Source organism: Manis javanica, chromosome 9, assembly GCF_040802235.1.
Source record: "Manis javanica isolate MJ-LG chromosome 9, MJ_LKY, whole genome shotgun sequence".
Classification (NCBI taxonomy): Eukaryota; Metazoa; Chordata; class Mammalia; order Pholidota; family Manidae; genus Manis; species Manis javanica.
In genome coordinates, this window is record NC_133164.1 from 59,584,788 (window position 1) to 59,607,085 (window position 22,298).

A 22,298-nucleotide genomic window follows, 5' to 3' on the forward strand; every position below is an offset into this window, starting at 1 on the left:
CAACATAGATGCAGAAAATCCTCAACACAATATTAGCAAACCAAATTCAAAAGTACATCAAAAAGTTCATCCATCATGATCAAGTGGGGTTCATCCCAGGGATCCAAGGATGGTACAACATCCGAAAATCCATCAACATCATCCACCACATCAACAAAAAGAAGCACAAAAACCACATGATCATCTCCATAGAAGCTGAAAAAGCATGCAACAAAATTTAACATGAATTCATGATTAAAACTCAACAAAACTGGTATAGACGGCAAGTACCTCAACATGTAATGGCCAGATATGACAAACCCACAGCCAATGTTATACTTAACAGTGCGAGGCTTCAAGCTTTTCCTTTAAGATTGGGAACAAGACAAGGATGCCCACTCTCCCCACTTTTATTCAACAGAGTTCTGGAGGTCCTAGACACAACAATCAGACAAATACAGAAATAAAAGGCATCCAGATAGGCAAGGAAAAAGTCAAAGTCTCTCTGTTTGCAGATGTTGCACATAAAAAACCCTAAAGAATCCACTCCAAAACTATTAGATCTCATATCTGAATTCAGCAAAGTTGCATGGTACAAAATTAATACACAGAAATCTTTTGCATTCCTATACACTAACGATGAACTAGCCAAAAGAGAATTCAGGAAAACGATTCCATTCACAAATGCATCAAAAAGAATAAAATACCAAGGAATAAACCTCACCAAGGAAGTGTAAGACCTCTACTCTGAAAACTACAAGACACTCATGAGAGAAATTAAAGAAGATACCAATAAATGGAAACACATCCCGTGCTCATGGATAGGAAGAATTAATATCATCAAAATGGCCATCCTGCCTAAAGCAGTCTATAGATTCAGTGCAATCCCTATCAAAATACTAACAGCATTCTTCTATGAATTAGAGCAAATTGTTCTAAAATTCATATGGAACCACAAAAAACCCCAAAGAGCCAAAGCAGTCCTGAGAAGGAAGAATAAAGCAGGGGGAAGTACACTCCCTGACTTCAAACTCTACTACAAAGCCACAGTAATCAAGACAATTTGGTACTGACACAAGAACAGAACAACAGACCAATGGAACAGATAGACAGCCCAGATATAAACCCAACCATGTATGGTCAATTAATATACTATAAAGGAGCCATGGATATACAACAGGGAAATGACATCCTCTTCAACAGCTGTTGTTGGCAAAACTGGACAGCTACATGTAAGAGAATGAAACTGGATTATTGTCTAACCCCATACATGAAAGTATACTCAAAATGGATCAAAGACCTGAATGTAAGTCATGAAACCATAAAACTCTTAGAAAAAAACATATGCAAAAATCTCTTGGACATAAACATGTGCGACTTCTTCATGAACATATCTCGCCAGGCAAAGGAAACAAAAGCAAAAATGAACAAGTGGGACTATATGAAACTGAAAAGCTTCTGTACAGCAAAGAACACCATCAGTAGAACCAAAAGACATCCTACAGTATGGGAGAATATATTCATTAATGACGTATCTGATAAGGGGTTGACATCCAAATTATATAAGGAGTTCATGCATGTACCTCAACAAACAAAAAGAAAATAAGGAGCTGAACAAACACTTCTCCAAAGTAGAAATTCAGATGGCCAACAGACACATGAAAAGGTGCTTCACATCGCTAATCATCAGAGAAATGCAAATTAAAACCACAATGAGATATCACCTCACACCAGTTAGGATGGCCAACATCCAAAAGACAGACAACAACAAATGGCAAGGATGTGGAGAAAGGGGAACCCTCTTGCACTGTTGGTCGGAATGTAAATTAGTTCAATCATTGTGGAAAGCAATATGGAGGTTCCTCAAAAAACTCAATATAGAAATACCATTTGACCCAGGCATTCCACTCCTAGGAATTTACCCTAAGAATGCAGAAGCCCAGTTTGAAAAAGACGTATGCACCCCTATGTTTATCAGAGTACTATTCACAATAGCCAAGAAATGGAAGCAACCTATGTCAATCAGATAAAGAAGATACGATACATATATGCAATGCAATATTATTCAGCCATAAGGAGAAAACAAATCTCCTGCCATTTGCAACATTAATGGAGCCAGAGGGTATTCTGCTCAGTGAAATAAGTCAGGTGGAGAAAGACAAATATCAAATGATTTCACTCATCTGTGGAGTATAAGAGCAGAAAAAACTGAAGGAACGAAACAGCAACCGACTCATAGAACCCAAGAGTAGACTAACAGTTACCAAAGGGAAAGGGAGTGAGGAGGATGGGTGGGAAGGGAGGGATAAGGGGGAGATAGGGGCATTACTATTCACCCACATAATGTAGGGGGTAAGACAGTATAGCTCAGAGAAGACAAGTAGTGACTCTATAGCATCTTACTATGCTGATGGACAGTGACTGTAATGGGGTACATGGTGGGGACTTGATAATAGGGGGAGTCTAGTAACCATAATGTTGCTCATGTAATTAATTGTACATTAATAATACCAAATAAGAAATGTATTGAAAGCTGTCTGAAATTATGTAATGGTATATATAAAAAAAAATTCACAGAAACAAAATTTTTCTTCTTAGATTTTCCCTTCCCAGACATTTCCTTCTTAGAAATTCCTAGACATTTTTAAAAGCTAACTTTTGCTATGTACCAGGTAGGTCTCAGGCACCTTGTAAATACTGACTCATTTAGTCTCCATGAAACAACTTGTGAGGTAGGTACATATAATCTTTACTTTAGAAATGGAAAATTGAAGCACTTTAAGGTTAAATAACTCATCCAAGCTTGCACAGCTGGTGAATGCGGGGGCTATGATGGGAACTCAGGCATGCTGTCACCAGGAGGCTTCATGCTTAGTCTGCCTCCTTTGGTAATTATTAGTGAGATAGCAGTAGAAACTGCTTTTGCTTTTAGGATGTCGGATTGATTTTCTCTTGGCATATTTTACTGACAGCATTTATGAATGCGGCCTGTTATGCAAGTGTAATCGACAAATGTGTCAAAACCGACTTGTCCAGCATGGACCTCAAGTGAGGTTGCAGGTGTTCAAAACTGAGAAGAAGGGATGGGGAGTACGCTGCCTAGATGACATTGACAGAGGGACATTTGTTTGCATTTATTCAGGTAAAACAAAGGTTTATTTCTAAATTGCTCTATATTAAGTATTACATTTCTGAATCTCCATTTTACTAGCTAGGCTGTAGAGATCTTTCAGCAAGGCCAAGAGCAACACATACAGGAGGAGCATCAGAGGATGGCAAGTGCCTAGGCAATTGAGCTCTGAAGGGATGAGATGTCTTAGGAGGTACGAAATGTTCCAGAAAAGAAAAATGCAGAGATAAAACTTGGGCTTTTGGATGAGACACATTTTTTTGTCTCCATAACTACCAGTGTTTGCAGTAAGGTGAGAAAACTAAATAGGATAAGTAAATGACTTGCTATGGTAAAGATTATCAATCAGAGACTATCTTGTTCAGTGTTTTGAGCTATTAAAATCTAACAAGTTAAGTTTGTAATAAATACCTGCATGTGATGATTCAGGCAGTGATTCAAGGCAACTTAGTGCATTTTGGAGACTCAAGAGAGTTGCCCACTGAGCAAAACTTCCTGACCACTATGTTACAATTGTGCAATTACTGGTTCTTTGGGGCCACAGTTCTCAGGCCAGACATGTTGGTCTTCAGTAGTCTCAACCGCTTACCTCAGAGTGTCAGGCAAAAATCCGTACTTGGTGTGTATACTTTGAAATGAGAAAGGTTAGGAAATCATGAATCCAGTGCCAGTCTAAGGGAAGTGTGCTGGACTGAGCCTTGGCAGCAAGACAGCAGGGACCAGAGTAACCCTCCTCATCTGAAATTCCAGGTTTAGTTTAGTGAGGGCACTAATGGTCAGAATTCAGAATAGTCACCCTTGGATCCCTACCCACCTACCACTTGCAGACGCACATACTACTACAAAACTTGCCTCGTTATCTCTCTCAAAATAACACTGATGAAAGTCAGTTGCTATTAAATGCTAAATGGTGGCCAGGAAATATCATTGGCTTTTCCGTGTTTCTCGTGAGGTATCTCTCTGATCCAGCTGTTAACTGTGGCTTGATAGTCTAAGATTTTAATGTTAAACTAGGACTTAATATGAGAACAATAGGCACATATTAAACAGATCAGTTTACAAAAAGTATAGGTTTTAAATGATAAAGCATTTTTTACTTTAAACACAAAGCTGCAATTTAAAGACTAGAGTTCACCTCTCATTTTCTAGAATGTTTTCTGATCTGTTTTTGTTTTATATTATTGTAGCTAAATCTCTTTTATCTGAAACAAATTTTTTTTAAATCTAATCCCTCTTTGTTTTTTTATTGAAATATCATTGATATACAATCTTATATTGGCTTCAAATGTATAGCAGTGTTTCAACAGTTACCCATATGATTAAATCTTCATCCCTTCTAGTGCAGTTACCATCTAGCAACATAGAAAGATGTTACAGAATCATTGACTATATTCTCCATGATGTACTACCATCCCCCATGACAAGCTTATATTGTGATGGTTAATAATTGTGCCCCTTTATCCCCCTCACACTCCCCACTCACCCACCCCAACCCCTCCTCCTTGGTAGCCACTAGTCACTTTTCAGTGTCTATGAATCTACTGCTATTTTGTTCATTGTTTTGCTTTGTTTTTATATTCCACAAATAAGTGAAATCGTACAGTATTTGTCTTTTTCCACCTGATTACTTCACTAAGCATAATACCCTGTAGATACATCCATGTTGTTGCAAATAGCAGGATTTCTTTTCTTTTTATGGGTGAATAATATTCCATTGTGTATATGTACCTCCTCTTCTTCATCCATTCATCTGCTGATGGGCACTTTGGTTGCTTCCATACCTTGGTTGTTGTAAATAATGTGCCAAAAACCATAGGGGTATTCAAATCGAGGATTTTGTTTTCTTCTGGTAAATTCCTAGAAGTGGAATTACAGGATCAAATAGTATTTCTGTTTTTAGGTTTTTGATGAACCTCCATACTGCTTTCCACAGCAGTTGCAGCAATTTACATTCTAACCAACAGTGTAGAAGGGTTCACATTCTGCATATCCTTGGCAACATTGGTTATTTCTTGTCTTTTGGATAATGGCCATTCTAACTGGTGTGAGGTGATATCTCATTGCGGTTTTCTGATTTGCATTTCCCTGACTATTAGTGATGTGGAGCATCTTTTCATGTGCCTGTATTTCAGTGGCAGTACATTAGCCATTTGTATTTCTTTGGAGAAGTTTCTGTTCGGGCCCTCCACCCATTTTTGAATTGGGTTATTTGTTTTTTGGGTGTTGAGAAGTATAAATTCTTTATACATTTTGGATGTTAACCCCTTATCAGATGAGTCATTTACAAGTATATTCTCCATACTGTAGGATGCCTTTTTGTTCTGCTTATGGTGTCCTTTGCTGTACAGAAGCAATTTTTAGTTTGATGTAGTCCCACTTGTTCATTTTTTATTTGTTTCCCTTGTCTGAGATGTGTCCAAGTAAAAACTTGCTCATAAATATGTTCAAGAGATTTTTGCATGTTTTCTTCTGAGAGTTTTATGGTTTCATGACTTACATTCAGATCTCTGATACTTTTAAGTTTACTTTTGCATATGAACTTAGACAGTAATCCAGTTTCTCTTCCATGTAGCTCTCCAGATTTCCCAACACCCAATTGTTGAAGAGGCTGTCTTTTCCCTATTGTATATTCATGGCTCCTTTATCATAATATTAATTGACCATATATGCATGGTTTCATGTATAGGCCCTCTCTTCTGTTCCATTGGTATAGGTCTGTTCTTGTACTTGTACCAAATTGTTTTCATTACTGTAGCTTTGTAGTAGACCTTGAAGTCAGGGAGCCTAATAACTCCAATTTTCCTCTTCTTTCACAGCATTGCTTGACTATTCAGGGTCTTTTTTGATTCCACATGAATTTTAGTACTATCTTTTCTAGTTCATTAATGAGTGAACCACATGATCATCTCAATAGATGCTGAAAAAGCATTTGACACAATTCAAAAGCCATTCATAATAAAAACCCTCATCAGAATGGGTAAAGAGGGTACATACCTCAACATAATAAAGGACATATATGACATTTCTCCAGAGAAGAAATATGAAAAGATGCTCCACATTGCTAATAATCAGGGAAATGCAATCTTACTGAAGTATCATTGAAATACAATCATATTGGTTTCAAATGTACAACATGGATATATCTGGAGGGTATTATGCTCAGTGAAGTAATCAGGTGGAGAAAGACAAATACCATATGATTTCACTTATTTGTGGAAAACAAAGCAAAACAGAATGAACAAAATAGCAGTAGATTCATAGACACTGAAAAGTGACTAGTGGCTACCAAGGGGGAGGGGATGGGGTGGGTGGCTGGGTGTGTGAGGCACAATTACTCACCATCACAATACAAGTTGCTTATGGGGGACGGTAGTACATCATGGAGAATATAGTCAAGATTCTGTAACATCTTTCTGTGTTGCTAGATAATAACTGCACTAGAAGGGTTGAAGATTTAATAATATGGGTAACTGTTGAACCACTGTTGTACATTATTATGTTGAGGTACTTTCCCTCTATACCTATTTTGTTGAGAGTTTTTATCATGAATGGCTGTTATATATTATCAAATGCTTTTTCAGCCTATATTGATATGATCATGTACCTTTTTATCCCTTTTGTTAATGTGTATGATATGGATTGATTTAGAAATGTTGTACCATCCTTGCATCCCTCGAATAAATGCCACTTGATGGTGATAGATGATCCTTTTGATTTATTTTTTAATTTTGTTGGCTACTATTTTATTGAGAATTTTTGCATCTATGTTCATCAGTGATATTGGTCTATAATTTTCTTTTTTTGTGGTGTCTTTGCCTGGCTTTGGTATTAGAGTGATTCTGGCCTTATAGAATGAATTTGGAAGTATTCCATCCTCTTTTTCTCTTAGGAATACTTTTAAGAAGGATGGGTATGAGCTCTTATTTAAATGTTTGGTCGAATTCAGTTGTGGAGCCATCTCGTTCTGATATTTTGCTTTTTGGGAGGTTTTTGATTACCACTTCAATTTCACTGCTGGTAATTGGTCTGTTCAGATTTTCTGTTTCTTCCTGGGTCAATTTTGGAAGGTTGTGTCTCTCTAGGAAGTTGTCCATTTCTTCTAGGTTGTCCAATTTATTGGCATATAATTTCATAGTATTCTCTAATAATTCTTTGTATTCCTCTGATATCCATTGTGACTTTTCCTGCTTTTTTCTGATTTTTGTTTATGTGTGTATTCTTAGTTTCTGGGTAAGTCTGGCTAGGAATTTATCTATTTTGTTTGTTTTCTCAAAGAACAAACTCCTGATTTCATTAATCTTTTGTTTTACTCTTCTCTATTTCTGCTCTGATCTTTATTATGTCCCTTCTTCTACTAACTTTGGATTTCATTTATTCTTTTCTAGTTTCTTTAATTGTGAGTTTAGACAGTTTATTTGGAATTGTTCTTATTTCTTGAGGTAGGCCTGTATTGCTGTGTACCTCCCTCTTAGAACCACCTTTGTAGTGTCCCACAGATTTTGGGCTGTTGAGCTTTTGTTTTCGTTTGTCTCCATGTATTGCTTGATCTCTTAATTTTTTCATTGGTCTACTGATTAGTTAGAAGCATTATTTAGAAGTTATTTAGCCTTCATGTATTTGTAGGCTTTTTTGTTTTCTTTGTGTGATTTATTTCTTGTTTCTTACCAACTGTGGTGTGAGAAGCTTCTTGATAAAATTTCAATCTTTTCAAGTTTATTAAGGCTCTTTTTGTAGCCTATTATGTGCTCTTCTAGAGAATTTTCCATGTACACTTGAGAAAAATGTCTATCCTATCCTGGGTGGAATGTTCTGTAGATATCTGTTAAGTCCATTTGATCTAATGCATTGTTCAATGCCTCTCTTCCTTATTTATTTTTTATCTGGTTGATCTGTCTATTGATGTGAGTGGTATGTTAAAATCTAAAACAAATGTGTTGCAATTTATTTCCCCTTTTATTCTGTTAGTATTTGTTTTACATATTCAGGTGCTCCTATGTTGAGTACATAGGTATTTATAATGGTTGTCCTCTTGTTGGAGTGATACTTTTATCATTATGTAATGTGCTTCTTTGTCTCTTGTTTGTTTCTTTGTTTTGAAATCTGTTTTATCTGATAAAAGTACTGCTTACTCCTGCTTTTTTCTCCCTGTAATTTTCATGAAATATCTTCCCATTCCTTCACTTTCAGTCTGTGTATGTCTTTGGGTCGAAATGAGTCTCTTGTAGGCAGCATATAGATGGGTCTTGTTTCTTTATGCATTCTGCTGCTCTGTGTCTTTTGATTAGTACATTCAGTCCATTTACATTTAAGGTAATTATTGATAGGAATGTACTTATTGCTATTTTATTAATTGTTTTCTGGTTATTTTTATAGCTCCTCTCTGTTCCTTTCTTCCTCTTGTATACTCTTGTTATTTAATGGTTTTCTTCAGTGTTGTGATTGGATTTCTCTTTTTTAATTTTTTTGTGTATCTGTTGTAGGCTTTAGTTTTGTGGTTACCGAAGGTTTAAGGATAGCTTCCTTACTATATGTAATAGTCTTTATTAAGTTGCTAATTACTCTACTTCGCAGTCTAAGGTACTTTTTTTTCTTCTTCCTCCTCCACACTTTATGTATTAGGTGTTATAATATGCACTTTTTGTGTTTCTCTTGATTTGTTTTGTGTATAGTTGATTTTGCTTCTTTTGATTTGTTTTCATTTCATACTTGCATGGTAATTAATTGGTCTGCTACCTTTAGTGTGGGTTTATTTTCATTGGTGAAAGCTATTGGAACCTTAGGAACATACCCATCTATAGCAGTCTCTTTAACATATCCTATAATGTTGATTTAGTTGTTATTATAAATTCTTTGAGCCTTTGCTTATCTGGAAATTGGTTAATCCCTGCTTCAAATGATAATCTTGTTGCCTAGAGGAATCTTGGTTGAAATTTCTTCTGTTTCAGTACATTAAATATTTCATGCCATTCCCTCTGGCTTGTAGAGTTTCTGCTGAGAAGTCTACTGATAGCCTGATGGGGTTTCCCTTATAAGTAATTTTTTTTTCTCTCTGGCTGCTTTAATACTTTCTCTTTATCCTTGATCTTTGCCATTTTAATTATTATGTCTTGGTGGTGTCTTCCTGGGGTTCCTTTTGTCAGGGGCTCTTTGTGCTTCCATGCCTTGAGTGTCTTTTTCATTCCCCAGATTGGGGAAGTTGTCCACAGTTAATTTCTTCAGAGACTTTCTATCCCTTTGTCTCTCTCTTCTCCTTCTCGTACCCCTGTTGTGCTAATATTGTTCCGTTTGAATTGGTCACACATCTCTCATCATTCTTTCATTCCTAGAGATCCTTTTTTCTCTCAGTTCTTCAGCTTCCTTGTATTCCTGTTCTCTAATTTCCATCTCATTGGCTGTCTCCTCTGTTTGCAGTAATCTGTTATTCATTCCCTCCATTGTATATTTAATTTCACTTACTGTATTCTTCACCTCTGACTGACTGTTTTTCAGCTGTTCTATACCTTTATTGAAGTCCTTCCTGAGATCTTGAATACTCTTCTGTAACTCAGTGAGCATGCTAATGACTTTTACTTTGAAATCTTTTTCAACAACATTGGTGATCTCCATTTCATTTAGCCTCTTACTGGGGTTCTGTCCTGTAGTTGTGTTTGAAACATATTCCTCTGCTTTCTCATTTTGTCAGAGTTTCTGTGTTTCTTCCTTTGTATTAGATGACTCTACTGTGCTTCTTGTCCTGTAGAGTAAGAGCTTTATGAAGGAGGCATCCTATAATGCCCAGGAGCCCAAGACTCTTTACTCTCCAGTACCTGGTTGTACTTTGCAGGAGCCCCTGTTGCTGTTGGTTTGCAATGGGTGGGCCTCCTGTTTGTCTGCCTGCTGGTAGTGATCTGACTCTGCAGCACCAGCGGTTTGCTTCAGCCAAGAGCAGAGGCCTCTGCTGGGATCACTGTAGACGGTCTGCCTTCTGCCTGCCCTTCAGCAATGGTGGAGTTGCAGGTTTAATGGGGTGGGCTGGGCTGTTTTGCAGCTCTGAGGCAGAGTGTGATGCAAAGCATGGGGCTTGGACACCCGCAGAAAGGAATGAGCTCTCTGGGCTGCCTCCTGTAGGCATCTACTCAATTGGGCAGAAACGGGGCATAGAAAGCTGGGAGAATCTCCCTCTGCCTACCAGGCAGCAAAGTCTGATATTGCTTCTGGACGACTGAGTGGGTTGGCTTGCAAGCAGTGTGCACAGGGAGGTGCCTTATAGCTGAGTTGCCAGCAAGGGGGATGGAACATCTGAGGCTTCTATGAGTTCCTGACCTGTTGGGCCAAAAGGGTTCTGGGGAGGTATCTCCTGAGCTCTGTCCAACCCTCACCCCTCTGGTACCTCTCCCGCTACTGGCAAGTCTTGCAGATTGCTGCCTCTGCTTTGGGTCTCAGGAGCAGTGGAACATGCCTATACTCCACAGGTTGCTGGGGTCTCAACCTCCAAGAGTGGCCCACCTGTCCCTGGTGTTTAGCCCCACTAATCACCAGGACCCAATGTAATGTGGACTTGCATTCCCAGAGGAGGTCTTCAGGGGCAGATGTGCTGAGTTCCTGGGCTCCTATCCCATCTCCATTCTGTTCCTCTTCTTCCTGCCTGTGGGCTGGGATAGGGGAAGGAGGGCTTGGGTCCTGCTCCATGGGAGCTCTGCCAATCTGTCTTTTCTATGTGGTCCTCTCTTCTCCCCAGGTGTAGATGCTCTGTTCTGCAGTCTTCAGGTTGTTTTCTGGGTTAGTTATTTTGCAGTACTTTCATCCTTTATGTGTTTTAGGGAGGAGGTTTTCACCTTGCTTTCCTACTCTGGCATCTTTTTGATTTTTTAAAGTATTATTGATTTACACTCTTATGAAAGTTTCACATGTAGTTACTACATTTACCCATATTATCAAGTCCCCAACCATACCCCATTGCAGTCACTGTCCATCAGTGTAGTAATAAGCCACAGATTCACTATTTACTTTCTCTGTGCTACACTATATTCCCCATGACCCCTCACACCATGTGTACTAAACATAAAACCCCTCACTCCCCTTCACCCTCCATCCCCACCCACCCTCTCCTTTGATAACCACTAGTCCCTTCTTGGAGTCTGTGAGTCTGCTGCTGTTTTGTTCCTTCAGTTTTGCTTTGTTGTTATACTCCAAAATGAGGGAAATCCTTTGGCCCTTGTCTTTCTCTGCCTGGTTTATTTCACTGAGCATAATATCCTCCAGCTCCATCCATGTTGTTGCAAATGGTAGGATTTGTTTCTTTCCTATAGCTGAATAGTATTCCATTGTGTATAAGTACCACATCTTCTTTATCCATTTATCTACTTGATGGACACTTAGGTTGCTTCCATATCTTGGGTATTGTAAATAGTGCTGCAATAAACATAGGGGTGCATATCTTTTTGAATCTGAGAACTTGTATACTTGGGGTAAATTCCGAGAAGTGGGATTCCTGGGTCAAATGGTATTTTTTTGAGGAACCTCCATATTGCTTTCCACAATGGTAGCTTACATTCCCACCATCAGTATAGGACAATTCCCCTTTCTCTGCATCCTCACCAGCATTTGTTGTTCTTAGTGTTTTTGATGCTGGCAATCCTTACTGGTGTGAGGTGATATCTCCTTGTGGTTTTAATTTGCATTTCCCTGATGATTAGTTATATAGAGCATCTTTTCATGTGCCTGTTGGCTATCTGAATTTGTTCTTTGGAGAATGGTCTTTTCACATCCTCTTCTCATTTTTTAATCAGGTTATTTGGTTTTTGGATGTTGAGGCATGTGAGTTCTTTATATATTTTGGATGTTAACCCCTTGTCGGATATGTCATTTACAAATATATTCTCCCATATTGTAGGATGCCTTTTTGTTCTGTTGATGGTGTGCTTTGTCGTTCAGAAGCTTTTTAGTTTGATGTAGTCCCATGTGTTCATTTTTGCTTTTGTTTTCCTTGCTCAAGATTTGTTCAGGAAGAAGTTACTCATGTATATATTCAGGAAATTTTTGCCTATGTTGTCTTCTAAGAGTTTTATGGTTTCATAAATTACATTCAGGTCTTTGATCCATTTCGAGTTCACTTTTGTGTATGAGGTTAAAAAATAGTCCAATTTCATTCTCTTACATATAGCTGTCCAGTTTTGCCAACATCAGTTGTTGAAGTAGCTGTCATTTCCCTATTGTATGTCCATGGCTCCTTTATCATATATTAATTAACCATAAATTCTTGGGTTATATCTGGGCTCTCTAGTCTGTTCCATTGGTCTGTTGTTCTGTTCTTGTGCCAGTACCAAATTGTCTTGATTACTGTGGCTTTGTAATAGAGCTTGAAATTGGGGAGCAAAATCCCCCCAGCTTTATTCTTCCTTCTCAGGATTGCTTTGGCTATTTGGGATCTTTTATGGTTCCATATGAATTTTTAAATGATTTGCTCTAGATCATTGAAGAATGCTTTTGGTATTTTGATAGGAATTGCATTGAATGTGTAGATTGCTTTAGGTAGCATGGCCATTTTAACAATATTAATTCTTCCTATCCATGAGCATGGGATGTGTTTCCATTTATTGGTATCTTCTTTAATTTCTCTCATGAGTGTCTTGTAGTTTTTAGAGTATAGGTCTTTCACTTCCTTGGTTAGATTTATTCCTTGGTATTTTATTCTTTTGATGCAATTGTGAATGGAACTTTTTCTGATTTCTCCTTCTCCTAGTTCATCATTAGTGTATAGGAATGCAACAGATTTCTGTGTATTAATCTTGTATCCTGCAAGTTTGCTGAATTCAAACATTAGATCTAGTAGTTTTGGAGTGAAGTCTTTAGGGTTTTTCCATGTACAATATCATGTCATCTGCAAACAGTGATGGTTTAACTTCTTACTTACCAATCTGGATGCCCTTTATTTCTTTGTGTTGTCTAATTGCTGTGGCGAGGACCTCCAGAACTATGTTGAATGAAAGTGGAGAGAGTGGGCATCCCCAATCTTAAAGGAAAGGTTTTCAACTTCTTGCTGTTAATAATGGTGTTGGCTATGGGTTTGTCATATATCGCCTTTGTTATGTTGAGGTACTTGCCCTCTATACCCATTTTGTTGAGATTTCTTATCATGAATATGTTGAATTTTGTCAAATGCTTTTTCAGCATTGATGGAAATGATTATGTGGTTCTCCTTTTTCTTCATGTGTATGATGTTGGTGGATTTTCTAATATTGTGCTGTCCTTCCATCCCTGTAATAAATCCTACTTGATCATGGTGGATGATTTTTTTTATATATTTTTGAATTCGGTTTGCTAATATTTTGTTGAGGTTTTTTGCATCTATGTTCGTCAGGGATATTGGTCTCTAATTTTCTTTTTTTGTGGTGTCTTTGCCTGGTTTTGGTATTACTGTGGTGTTGGCCTCGTAGAATGAGTTTGGAAGTATTCCCCCCTCTTCTACATTTTGGAAAACTTTAAGGAGAATGGGTGTTAGGTCTTCACTAAATGTTTGATAAAATCCAGCAGTGAAGCCATCTTTTCCAGGAGTTTGATTCTTAGGTAGTTTTTTGATTACCAGTTCAATTTCGTTGCTGGTAATTGGGCTGTTCAGATTTTCTGTTTCTTTCTGGGTCAGCCTTGGAAGGTTATATTTTTCTAGAAGGTTGTCCATTTCTTCTAGGTTATTCAGTTTGTTACCATACAGTTTTGCGTAGTATTCTCTAATAATTCTGTATTTCTGTGTTGTTTGTAGCAATTTTTCCTCTCTCATTTCTGATTCTGTTTATTATGTAGACTTTCCTTTTTTCTTGATAAGTCTGCCAATCAATTTTATCTATTTTGTTTATTTTCTCAAAACCCAGCTCCTGCTTTCATTGATTCTTTTATTCTTCTTAATTTTATTTATTTATGCTCTAATTGTCTGTCCTTCTACTGACTTTGGGCCTCATTTGTTCTTTTTCTAGTTTCGTTAATCGTGAGTTTAGACTGTTCATATGGGAATGTTCTTCTTTCCTGAGGTAGACCTGTATTGCAATATACTTTCCTCTTAGCACGGCCTTCACTGCATCCCACAGATTTTGTAGTGTTGAATTATTGTTGTCATTTGTCTCCATATATTGCTTGATCTCTGTTTTTATTTGGTCATTGATCCATTGGTTATTTAGGAGCATGTTGTGAAGCCTCCATGTGTTTGTGGGATTTTTCATTTTCTTTGCGTAATTTATTTCTAGGTTCATATCTTTGTAGTCTGAGAAACTGATTGGTACAATTTCAATCTTTTTTAATTTACCAAGGATTTATATGATCTGTTCTTGAGAATGTTCCATGTGCACTTGAGAAGAATGTGTATTCTGCTGCTTTTGGGTGAAGTGTTCTATAGATGTCTGTTAGGTCCAGCTGTTCTAATGTGTTGTTCAGTGCCTCTATATCTTTACTTATTTTCTGTCTGGTTGATCTGTCCTTTGGAGTGTCTGATGTGTTGAAGTCTCTTAGAATGAATGCATTGCATTGTATTTCCACGTTTAATTCTGTTAGTATTTGTTTCACATACATAGGTGCTCCTGTGTTGGGTGCATAGATATTTATAATGGTTTTATATCTTGTTAGATTGACCCCTTTATCATTATGTAATGTCCTTTGTCTCTTGTGACTGTCTTTTTGTTTTGAAGTCTTTTTTGTCTGATATAAGTACTACAGCTCCTGCTGTTTGCTCCCTATTAGTTGCATGAAATATCTTTTCCCATCCCTTCACAACCCAGTATGTCTTTGGGTTTGCAGTGAGTCTCTTGTAGGCAGCATATAGACAGGTCTTGTTTTTTTGTGTGTGTCCAGGGGATTTTTTTTTTTTTGGTATCCTTAATAGATGGGTCTTGTTTTTTTTCCATTCAGTGACTCTATGTCTTTTGATTGATGCATTAAGACCCTTTACATTTCTGGTGTTTATCGATAGGTATGTATTTATTGCCATTGCAGGCTTTAGTTTCATTTACCAAAGGTTCAAGGTTAACTTCCTTACTGTCTAAGAGTCTAACTTAACTCACTTAGTATGCCATTACAAACACAGTATAAAGGTTCTTTTTTTGTCCTCCTTTTTCTTCCTTCTCCATTCTTCATATATTAGTTACAATGTTCTGTACTCTTTATCTATCCCTTGACTGACTTTGGGGGTTGTTGATTTAAGTTTTCATTTGTTTAGTAATTAACTGTTCTGCTTCCTTTAGTGTGGTTTTATTACCTCTGGTGATAACTATTAAACCTTAGGAACACTTCCATCTATAGCAGTCCCTCCAAAATACACTGTAGAGTCGGTATGTGGGAGGTGAATTCTCTCAGCTTTAGCTTATCTGGAAATTGTTTAATCCCTCCTTCAAATTTAAATGATAATCTTGCTGGATAAAGTATTCTTGGTTTGAGGCCCTTCTGCTTCATTGCATTAAATATATCATGCCCTCCCTTCTGACCTGTAACCTTACAGGTTTCTCTCTGTGCCTCTGTTCCTTTGTATTCATCTTCTCTAATTTTTGTTTCATTTATCATCTCCTTCACTGTATCTAATCTGCTATTAAATCCTTCCATTGTATGTTTCATTTCTGATACTGTATTCTGTGATGATTGGATCGCCGACCAGAATTCATTCCTGAGTTCTTGAATATTTTTCTCTACTTCCATGAGCATGATTATGATTTTTATTTTGGAATCTCTTTCAGGAAGATTCATGAGGTTGATTTCATTTGAATCTTTCTTTGGTGTATTTATAATTTGTTTTGAACCAGATTCCTTTGATGTTTCATATTTGTATGTGGCGCCCTCTAGTGCCCAAAAGCTCTACTCTCTTGTGTTGCTCAGCCCCTGGAGCAATGTTGGGGGTTGCAGGGGAGTGGTGTTCATACCTCAGGGGAGGAAGGAGCTGTTTTCTGCTTTCTGGCTGCCATGCCTGTGCCCACTGCCAGAACCATTGGGCAAAGAACACAGGTATAAGCCTCTGTGCTTTGTGTTTGTAGCTACTCTCGTCGGCACTTCCTTCTGGCTGGCCTAACACTGAGGAAGGGTTTGCCAGTTTGCGAGCCAGGTGCGGGCTGTGCGGGAGGAAGGCACAGCAGGCTGCATATCATGGAGAGTGGGCCTTGGAGCTGCATAGCCAGCCAGGGGCTGGAGCGCCTAAGATCGTGAAAGTTCCCAACCTGCTCTGCATAGTGCACCCGGACAATTTTGTCTACCTGTCCTTTCTCCTAAGCAGTAAGCTTTGTGCAATCCTTGCCCCTTTAGCTGTCTTCTCACTTTTAGGAAGTCTCTCAGACTGCTCACCTTTCTTTTGTCCCAGAGCAGCCAGATTTGGATCCCTGTTTTCCTCAAGCGCCTAGAATCTCAGTCTCTCAAGGTATTCTGCCTGTCTTAGCTTTCTAACTCCACTGATCATGAGAGCACCATGTAATGTAGGTGTGTGCTCCTAGAGCAGATCTCCAGAGCTAGGTGCTCAGCAGTCCCAGGCCTCCACTCCCTTCCAGCTCTGTTTCTCTTCCTCTCTCTGGTGAGCTGGGGTGGGGGAAGGGCTTGGGTCCTTCGGGCCATGGCTTTGATATGTTACCATGTTCTGTGAGGTTTATTCTCACAGAGTCTGGTGCAGCCCTCTTTCCTCTTTCCTCTTTCCTTGTATTAATTGCATTTTCATATTATATGTGGTTTTAGATGGAAGCCTCTGTCTCACCTCTCATGCTGCCATTTTTGTCCTCCTCCCATAGTCTGCCATCTTTTTCTCCCAAGTCTTTAGATTCCCTACATTTTTTCATATACTGGAAGATATGAAAATCTTATTGGTGTTTTATTTATTATTCCTTGTAGTAATTTTCTGGATGACTTCGTGTGTTTATCTTCATCCTAGTAATAAAGGTATACTTTACAGGGTTCTTTAGTAATAGAGAGTCCTGTTGGTTGCTTAGCAGTTATGTTCCCTTTTGTCTTATTAAACTTGTTTACTTTTTTCTTGCAGGAAGATTACTAAGCAGATCTAACACTAAGAAACCTGATGCTGTTTATGAAAATGGAAAAGAAGAGACTATGAAAAATATTATTTCAAAAAAGAGAAAAATAGAAGTTGCAGATTGTGAGGTTGAAATAATCTCATTAGAATTGGAAACACCTCCTAGAAGTGCTGAGAATAAAGAACATCCTCCAGAGTTCAGTAATTATACTAACAAACCTGTCCTGTGAGTAAGATCTTAAGAACCCAGTCTTTCTCTTTCTTACTTTTCCCTCTACTCCTGTGTCTCTCCCATTTATATATATATATATATAGCAACTTGCTTCACAGTTGGAAATTTAACACTGAGAAATCTAGGATACTTAGATTTTAAAATCTAGCCCACATAATTTATTTCCTTAGTGTTCCATTTCTGGAATTTTTTCTTTAAAAACCTTATGACTTCAGTCAGGTTCTTTGTGGATGTTGTAACTTTTGCAATTCTTTTTATTTTCTAAAACAGTTTTATTTTCAGGTTTTATTTTTCATAAGTTGTCTTCATTTTTCTCAACATACTTCAAAAATGACTTTAAAATATGGTTATATTTACTTCATCTAGGGCAAGATGGGCATAGATGTTATTGTATTAATATCTAATGAATATTTAAGTAATAATGATGCTTCTTTATTTAAAGGTCCAATAAAGATAATTTTTAGTGATCTAAGAATAGCTTTTCATGCTTTTCAGAGAAATGAAATGTAACAGTATTTCAAGAATTCAGCCTCACTCAGTCATTAAAAGTCATAAAGCCAAGACTGCCATTATTCAGCACAATGGGAAAAAGATGGTAAGTGCAAAATGTAGATGGGGCCCCTCTGAGAACATTATCTCATCTTTCTTTTACTTAGTAGTTCACATTGTTTGTTTTAATTAATAATGTGTAAGATTTCTTTGTTGTTTTATAATAGGCATACCATTGAAGTATTAGGACCATGTTTTATTTATTTAGTATCCTCCATGGTGGTTGGCATGTTCCCAACTTAGATATATAAGGAGAATGTTCATCATGATCTGACGAGTGTGCTCCACTGAGACCCGAGAACTGTCCAGTTCTGGGAATTTGTAGAAGTTCGAACACTTACGGTGGTACATAGTAAGAGAAAGGTTCTGAGATACAGGAGAAAGAAGAGATGCAGCCTAATGAAAGGATCATCCAGAAAGCAACATTTTACCTAACGAAGGCATATTTTTCAGTCTGAATTATGCTGAGTATTACTAATCAGAGACTGTAACTTAGAAGCAGAGGAATGTGAAGGGAAAAGAACAGAGGGAGGTATAATGGTAATTCACAGTAGGCTTGTTGATGAAAAATAAAAACCACCTTAGGTGGTATGCAAATATTTGCCCTCTGCCTAGTAACATATCTTAGACACCTCCTTGGCATTACATAATTATGAAAAGACTGGGCCGTGTGGTCACATAGGTCTTTGTTTGATATCCAGCTTAGTTGCTTACTACCTGGGTGACATCTCCATGTCTACATTTATCTGTAAAATGAGGATAATAGTATCTGTCTCAAAATTAAGAGGAGTATACGAGATAAACATCAGAAATTTTGTGTAATACAATGCTTGACACCCAACTAAGTGCTCAAAAAATTCTGACCATTTACGTGAATAACAATGATCAACATTTATTGAACAGTTAGTTGAGTGCCAAGCATTGTACTAAGCATTAAAAGTTCTCATTACTATTTAAAATGACTGTAGTTCTTACTATGTTGATGGACAGTGACTGCAGTGGGGTTGTGAGGGACTCAATAATATACTTATTGAATGTAGTAGCCACAATGGTGCTCATGTGAAACCTTCATAAGATTATATATCAATGATACCTTAATAAGTAAAATGAAAAATAAAATAAAATGGCTGCAGTGTCTACAATGCATCAGGGCAACTCCTTTAACCTTTTTTTTTTTTGAACTGGAAACTAGCCAGAGTGTTTTTATCTTTGCACATCTTGTAGTTGAAACCAAATTTATGATCTAATATCAGAATTAAGGGATACAGGCAGATATATTTGAATATTATTTTGAATTTCAGTGTTTAAAGAATGTCTTGACAGTCATTATAGTCTTTATAGCTGTGGCTTACTAAAGTGCCTAGAAGTGAAACATAACCAAAAAGGCTCCAGCATGCCAAAGACTCATGATACTAGCTTTGAGGCTTTCAAAACTAATCTAAAGCTACAACCTCTGAAGATTGACACTGGAAAGAGGATTAACTGTTCCCTTTTTACTGACCTAGAAAATAAAGGCATCTTATTTGTTTTCTTTTAAGGAGTTTGCTTCCTCAGAGTCTGTCACCTCAGAAGATGATGATGGATTTAAACCAATCCAAGTATATCTGAACCGTAAAGCCAAGGAAATGAAACGTAAGCTCTCTTTCACTCTGTGATTGCCTGCCATTTCTGCCTTTTTGTCTTCCTTGCTCAATACCTATAACTTATTTTCTCAGACTCCATCATAACACACATGCTGCATTCTTTATAAGTTATAGTCTGTAGATCCGAGGTTGACAGACTATGGGTTTGTGGGCCAAATCTGGTCCACTATCTATGGATGATGAGCTAAGGTGATTTTTACCTTTTTAAATAACTGGAAAAAAATGAAAAGTTTAATAGTATTAATGATACTTGAAAATTGTATGAATTGTAATTTCAGTGTCCATAAATAAACTTTTATTGGAACATAGCCAAACTCATTTATATGTTGACTCTATTTTCATACTACACCAGCAGAGCTGAGTAGTCAGAGATCATATAGCCCATAAAGCTTAAAATATTTATACTTAGGCCTCTTAGAGAAGTTTGCCGACCCCTGGTCTAGATGCCAACAGTGACCTGATGCCTGGAAGGAAGTAGCGGAGTGGAGTGAGTCCACATAGTCATCTATGGCTTTGGAAGCATTGTCCAAAACAACTACTTCCTAACTCTTTATTACTCTTTATTTGGGGCTCCTTTAAAAATAAAGACACACCATTCTCCTGCAGTGTTCCAGCCCATGCTGCTGCAGGGATACTCAACAGGAAGTGAAACTGTTGCTATCCTGAGTGTTTGTCTCTTTCAGTGTTACCAGACCTGCCATAGTTAATATTACAGTCTGACAAACCTGGGCTTTGGTACTTTTGCATTTCAATGGGGAGACATTACTGAGAGAGGACTCTTTTTGAAGAACTGACCAGCCATTGCCTTTCTCCCTTTCAGCTCATTTGCATCTGCATCCCCAACTCCCCTCCTGGTCTTAAAGGATGGAGATTGGGGAAGGCAAGGCAGCTCTTTGACAAAAAAAGTTTGTCACAAAAGGGATGTGTTTTAATTATTTCACCATCATAGGGAAGGAAAATTTCTTCTATTCATGTTAGGTTGTCCAGCCTGGGCTCTGTAAATGAAAGTGACAAAAGACAGATTGACAAGAGAGAAATGAAGTTTATTATCACATATTACATCATACATGTAGTTTATTATCACATATTACATCATACATGTAACCACCTGGGAGTACTGAGATGAGAAACTCAGAGAGGTGCCTTGGAACTCAAACTTAGCATCTCATCCAAAGAACAATAAATTCTTAGCAACAAGATAGAGGAAAAGGACCTTGAGTCACTAGGGGTGGCAAATTCTGGGGAGGCACATCTGTGGGAATTCAATGGTAGTTAAAGGCTAGTTGGTGAAGTTCATTATGTAGATTCCTCTGGTTCAGCCTCCAGGCTGATAAAAGGTCTAAAATTGTCTCCAGTGGCTAACTTTGGTCCTTCCTGGTGGGATGAATGATATCTTGTAAATTTATGTCCTGCTTCTAGACAGGTAGGGAGAGGGCAGAGAGCTTTTCATGGCTTTTCATGCATTTGCTGTTTAATTGCCCTTAGCTCAAAATAATTCTATGTCAGAAAGGCATATTTTGTGATGACATATTCTGATTCCTTCTCCATTTACTCCATGTGAGCCATATGAGTACTATTGCTTTTGGTTCCTTTGTAATTTTCATTGACCACTACCTTGTACATGTAGAACAGGCACTACAAAAATCAGTTATGTACAGTTATGGCTTACAGCTTATCCAGGATTAAAATAGTACATGTAGGAACAACCAGCCAGTAACAATAATGAATAAATCAGGAATATTAATTTTAGAGAAATATAATTTCTCTGCAACACTGAGAATTAAGTGGCATGAGTGACTTTAAAAATAAATGATTTTATTTTTTTCTATTTGGCATGCATTGATACTTGTGAATATTCTCAAAAGAATATTTCCATTATTGAATAAGAAAAGTGCCTAAGCAGTTCATCTTCTAAAGTATTATTGTTTGTGAAAGTGTAATTATTGAATGGACATCTAACAAAAACATTAAACACTAATGTGTACAAAACCCACAGCAATACAGTTATTGCTGTGGGGACTTGTAGAAGGTGACTGACGGGTCTTCTCAAGCCTTTCTTTGGTGTCTTAAAGGTCTAGGTTCCCTAAACATTGCTCTGTTACAGCTGTTTAGAATATACCTACATACAGTTTCCAAAGCTGAAAAAAAGGTAAGTTAGTTTATGAGGAGTAGAGATTAAATTTAGTAACAGGAAGCGACATGTAGATTCATTAAAGGCAGGCTTTGGAGCTGGACATACTTGGATTTGTTACCCCATTTTTCATTGTTGTGGGGCAGGTGAATCCCTTAAGTCCTCAGAGTCTCAAAGTTTCCATCTGTAAAATTGGAGTAGTATATACCTTAACCATTGTAAGGATTAACAATGAATAAAGCAATTAGCATTTAATTTGTATTATTAATCTCAGCACTATTGCTCAGCCAAGTGTATTTCCTGACAATTCCTTCCGACATGTTTATTAGAGGATGCAAGCTCAAACGAAGTTGAAGATTCTGAAGACAATCTGCTGATTGAATCAAATGTGATAAATATAACTAAATGTAGAGAAGCTCCATCAGAGGGCAGAGGTAATCAAGCAACCACATTGGATAATCACAATACTGTAAAGGAGTTTAAAATTCAAATACAAAAGCCCCAGGAGGAAAAATCTCCAGCATGTCAAAACCAGCGGGTCTGTTGTGATAAAGAGTTGGCAAGTGAAACTGTGAATACTTCGTCTGATTCTCTAAAGAAGCTCAATAAAGGGAATGTGTATTTATTGGATGCCACAAAAGAAGGAAATGTGGGCCGCTTCCTTAATGTGA

The 22,298-nt window shown here is 37.6% G+C and overlaps 1 protein-coding gene across 3 annotated transcripts in view; it reads left to right on the top strand.

Annotated features, from left to right (window-relative positions):
- SETDB2 (SET domain bifurcated histone lysine methyltransferase 2) overlaps positions 1-22,298 on the top strand; it is a 74,369-nt gene that overhangs the window by 43,443 nt on the left and 8,628 nt on the right. For all 3 annotated transcript variants that reach the window (XM_073212668.1, XM_017670762.3, XM_017670763.3), the window contains 5 exons: positions 2,952-3,121; positions 17,082-17,298; positions 17,800-17,899; positions 19,392-19,485; positions 21,957-22,294. In XM_073212668.1, the coding sequence (XP_073068769.1) occupies positions 2,952-3,121; positions 17,082-17,298; positions 17,800-17,899; positions 19,392-19,485; positions 21,957-22,294 (919 nt within the window). The remainder of the gene's footprint in view (positions 1-2,951; positions 3,122-17,081; positions 17,299-17,799; positions 17,900-19,391; positions 19,486-21,956; positions 22,295-22,298) is intronic.